Raw genomic sequence first — 5329 nt, 5'->3', positions numbered from 1 at the left:
AGCGCCTGGCATCGAACAAAAGAGGTCGGCAAAACTGCGCACAAACCGACGACAGTGCAGCCAACGCTCCGGCGTGATTCTCCGGGGGCAATCGTAATAAATAATAATTTTAATGATAATAACGATTTTTGATTGTTTCAACAGACAACAATAGTTAGCTGTTGTTAACCAGTGTCCAGTAGGCTGTAGGCAGTAAGTACTAAGTATTAACCACAGCAAGTAGCATTTGCAGCAGCTGATTGATGGTTTATATTATTGTAATAGCTGAAAATGAATAAGGAGTGTGCGATTTTCATAATTCCAATAAATTATCTACGATTTTAATTGAATAATTCTACATTAAAAAAATAAGCTATTTATTCAATAAATAAATTGTTTAAAACAGCGAATAAATACAATTGTTTATCTAAATTAATAATGAAAATGATTCATTTTTTGGTTTTTTCGGATACATAGCTTGATGTTCTATCCCGCGTTTTTCAATTCTGCATTTCGTAATCTGGTTCTATTGGAATAATTAGTAACGATTAACGCTTAAAAGTACATATATTTAGGTTTTATAAAAAAATAAATCAAATCTTTGAGACTGAGAGGCTCTAGAAATATTTGCTGCCCTACTGAGGGTAAAATTAAATATTAATACGTTTTATAGTTAAGGCCTAAACCAATTATTTCAATAAAAATAATAAATTTTAATTATACATTCTAGTCAACATAGCATAGGCTAGTCCATTTAAATAATTGAATAGACAAATAATAAAGGAAATAGTCAAATCACGTTTTTCGTACAGGCTGGCTCGACTGCGTGTAATTACATAATTTTATAAACTATTATTATTTATTATATACATATTATTGAACACCTGGATATTATTAGTCAGTAGATGTACGTTACAATACAGTTTGGTTATGTTTCAAGGCACATATTATAGACGGTTATTTAAACGTTTTGTCAATTATTATTTCGAAATATGTACAATTAAATTTTTTACATGCTAAAAAAATGAATTTCGTTTCTTTTTTTTAAGGCGGAAGTCTTAAAGGATAATTGCTGTAGATAAAATATTTTCTTATCTCCGTTATCGCAAAGTCTAAGGTTAAGTCTCATAAATCTTCACAAATCTGTTCAACATTCGCATTATTTTGATTTCTTTGTTACGAGGACTCTGTAAATCCAGATAAAATAAACAATTCCAGAGCAATAACGTAACATATTTTATTATTAGTTTTTTGCATTTATTACCTATTATTTCAATTTCCGTTAACATTCCACTACAATTTTAATGCGCATTTACATTAACGGGAATAACCTTTTTACCACTTTATAATAAATGCTTAATAGTCAATATGTATTCACTAGAAAAGAAGAATTTATTAAATAATTGAGCCTTATTAGTTATACTAATGCAAGATTTATATTTTACAGGAAATATATTACAATTTATTATTTTAATTTAATTTGTCTGGTTTTTTTTTATATTGATTATTTGTTATACAATGCGTAAAATGATTGCATAACATAAGGTATAGCATCACAAGTACCTACAGATATTTCAAATATGTTCATTTATCTCTAGAAAAAATTGAATGGTACATTTTTGGCTAAAAGACAATTTAAGTAAAAAAGTATTGAAAATTACTGCTAATAGAAATAAATAATAATTCAACTTAAATGTATATAATTTTAAGTGTTACTTTCGCTGAATTCAAAACTACAAATTTAATTCTGTCAGAACAGTTCTGAATTCAGCAAAAAAATAGTATAATAAAAAATTCCATTTGAAATTAGTTTTAGAAAATCATTTAAATGCACCTAACATAACACGTTGAAAATATTATAAAAAGGTGTTTTTTTACAATTTTAGAGGCGATTTATAAACTAGACGTGTTAGAAAAAACTCGATCAGAATTAAATCTTAAAAAAAAAAGTAAAAATTTGCAATTTTTTTTTTTTACTTATAGAGTGCACATTATGGATTGCGTGTTCAAATTGTCTTTACACCTCTCCAACAAGGCACGGTAAGGTATGTTCCTTTCTTTTTAAGAATGCTAAATACCTAGGTACCTACATTTTTCGTATTTAACTATTAGTTCTTAATATTTGACACTAATAAGAGTAAGTTAATTTAGTAGTAAACAAACTTAGCTTGTTTCGAGTATGATTTGCTATTCAGATTTCAGAGCTAGAATAGTTATTGGTATTATATAAAATTAGTATAAATCATACAGTATTGATAAACCGTTCGATCATTAACGGAAATAAGTAAGACACTCAAGTTATCAGTTATCACCATCATTTTTTTATCACTAAGAGAAATATTTTGTATTGATAACGCATTGATAAGCTCTAAAAGTGATAACGTTGTTTACTATTTACAATTGCGTTTTTACCGTACGTCCGCGGTCCGTACCTAATCTATTTTCTACTTGAGGATACTATCGTAGATTTTTACTTGTTAGTTAGTTATTCAAAATATTAATACTTCACACAATTATACAATAAAGACATCATTTTTCGTTAAAGAAATGTGATTAATATCATATCCCACCATGTCTCATATCGGTAAATTCCCTTCGCTCAGTGGAAATTTCAAGAAACCTCCTCAGCGAAAAACCAGGTGAAAAAAAAAAGTAGTCTCGTTAAAACTCGCTAAGAACACGATTAGATGTTGGTGCTCGAATTTTCAGATTAAACCGCACCAATGAAGAACTGTCGCCGATATCGTGGAGTCGTTATTTCAAAACCAAGCGTATTGTCGAAGTGAATGGAAATCAAATCATGACGTACTCCACGGGTGACCCCAATTCAGTATTGATAGTTTTACTCCACGGTGGAGGATTTAATGCTCTTACCTGGTCGCTCTTTGCGGTAATTACATTATTGCTTAGTAGTCATACAAATAAAACAAATCTTTTTCAAATAGTTACGTTAATATTATTACCTATCGTTTAGGCGGATTTAGATAAACAAGTCGAATGTCAAGTATTGGCAATAGACCTCCGTGGTCATGGGAATACCGTTACGACAGATGACAACGATTTATCCATGACATCATTCTCCAAGTATGTCGTACATTTTATATTATTCAAATGTAACATTTTATTCATCTTTGTTTTTTTAATTTGTCACAGCGATGTAACAAATCTCCTATGCAAATTGTATCCTGAAAAAATGCCTTCAATGGTGTTGATGGGCCACAGCTTGGGTGGCGCTATCGCAGTAAACATAGCTTCTATGGCTGAATCTAAATTACCAATAATCGGTCTGGTTGTAATTGATGTTGTCGAAGGGTCGGCTATGGAATCTTTATCGAGTATGCAGAGTTTCCTGAGGAGCCGACCCAAGTCGTTCAAAAGCATCAAGGACGCTATCTCGTGGGGGTGTGTAAATACTTGATTATTTAACAGTATTAGTAGACAACAGTCTAAGTCTTAGTTTAGTTGTCAACTAGCTTTCTATCAGCTTATGTGGTTTAAATTTTTTAAACTATTTATGAATAGTTCAGAACAGTTGAACTTTTTTAATAGTTGTTTTTTCAATATTACAAAAATGATAGTTCTTAAGTTCTTTTTGCCAAATGGTTTTAATTATGTGTTACACGGCGTATTTGTGGCTTCATAATTATCACTTTATATAACCATACATTGTTTAGTTGCCACTTATTATGTAATTCTGTTATACTATTTCAGAATGGGAAACGGTCATATTAAAAACGAGGAATCGGCTAGAGTTTCAATTCCTGGGCAAATAAAAAAGTAAGCAACATATATAAATAATAATTGGTCTTAAATTTGATGTGATCTTGATCTGAAAATGAAAATGTATTTCAAAAAATTCAAAAGATAAGATGCAAATTATTATTTGTTATTTATGCAAGTCTTTCAGGTTTGATGTGTTGTATAATATTATATTATTTATACATACATTTTATTTATTTTTTAGTGTCGCCACTGGTAAACTAGGTACAGACGAACTCGAGGACCAACCAATTGAAACGCCTATAATACCGGAATCGAACAATGTACCCCAATATTCGTCTATCGAGTCGATAAACGAAGACGAAGAGTGTAGTTCATCGACTATTTTGGTAATGATAAAAACTAAAAAATATATCAAAAAGTTAAATTATGTTTTGCTGACAATTTATTTATTATTATTATTTTTTTTTTTAGCCAACTAAGAATGTAGGGGACTACACTTGGCGGATCGATTTGTGCAAAACTGAAAAACATTGGTCCGGATGGTTCCAAGGTTTGTCGAAGAAATTTCTATCGATACATGCTCAAAAACTTTTGTTATTGGCCAACATCGACAGATTGGATAAAGATTTAACTGTAGGGCAAATGCAAGGTGAGGATTATTAAATATAGATTGACTATTTGATAATAAAATAACATTCACTCGTTATGTATGTATAATTTAAATTTAATTTGCTTGAAATTGAATAGGTAAATTTGAAATGCAAGTATTGACTCGAGTTGGACACGCGGTCCATGAAGACGATCCGGAAAAGGTCTCCAGCATATTGTCAAATTTTCTTGTACGAAACAAATTCTCCACGCCGAAGGCAGATTTTGTTCGGTAAGAGTTGAACACAATTAAAAAAAAAAATTAGTTGAGTGAGGAAGGAAAGTGTTTGTAGAAACTCATTAAAAATTTGAAAACTGATTTACGTTTGTTATTTGAAATTTAAAAAATAAAAAAGTCTATTTATGCTTGAGGTTTAACCCTTTTCCTAAAGATGAAATGAACATTTTTCTTCAGTTGTATTTTTATTTGTATTTTATGGAAAAAAATACTTATTTTATTTTTCTAATAAAAATACCAACGTACTATTTATTAAATCAATACTTATTAATTAAAATTATGATTTGACGCCCCTTGTACAAATACTAACTTGTTTTATGTAACAACGAAGACTAGCAAGTTTGCTTTTCTCCGACAAAAACTCGTACGATTACTTTTCATCAATTTTGACATAATCTGCATTTTGTTTTTATGCATGTATTTAAAGTAAAACGTGTTAGTATTCTTTAGAAAATTTGGTCGTCCGTAAAATTTTAATGATTTGTTACATTTTGTAGTAATAAATTAGTTAATAAAAATATAATTAATTACATTTTTAATTTTTAGGATGCATCCTGGCTGTTGATTTCATTTCTAGACTAGAAGATTTAAACGTCAACATTTTTTGAGAAACTCTTATAATTATTAACAAACAATATTAATTAAATATAACAAGAAATAAATATGTTAGCAAACTACAGTTAGTTAAATATTTAACGAGTATAATAAAATTAATTTTTTTTTTTTTATAATTTACTTAAG

The 5329-nt window shown here is 29.2% G+C and overlaps 1 protein-coding gene across 1 annotated transcript; it reads left to right on the top strand.

The window, feature by feature from the left end:
- Window positions 1-2378: 2378 nt before the first annotated feature.
- LOC126846380 (protein phosphatase methylesterase 1) lies at window positions 2379-5319 on the top strand. Its single transcript, XM_050585737.1, has 9 exons — window positions 2379-2618; window positions 2689-2869; window positions 2954-3063; window positions 3133-3381; window positions 3691-3756; window positions 3944-4088; window positions 4174-4351; window positions 4450-4582; window positions 5135-5319. The coding sequence occupies exons 1-9, from the start codon at window positions 2551-2553 to the stop codon at window positions 5151-5153; spliced, it is 1149 nt and encodes a 382-aa protein (XP_050441694.1). The 5' UTR covers window positions 2379-2550; the 3' UTR covers window positions 5154-5319.
- The last annotated feature ends 10 nt before the right edge of the window (window positions 5320-5329 follow it).

Source organism: Adelges cooleyi, unplaced genomic scaffold (assembly GCF_023614345.1).
Source record: "Adelges cooleyi isolate 19-005CV unplaced genomic scaffold, UGA_ACOO_1.1 ACOO_flye_CR_arks_rails_tigmint_CR_PRNA_9, whole genome shotgun sequence".
NCBI classification, from domain to species: Eukaryota; Metazoa; Arthropoda; class Insecta; order Hemiptera; family Adelgidae; genus Adelges; species Adelges cooleyi.
Note: the sequence above shows the minus strand (reverse complement) of the source record. Positions and strands in the feature narration are given on the sequence as shown.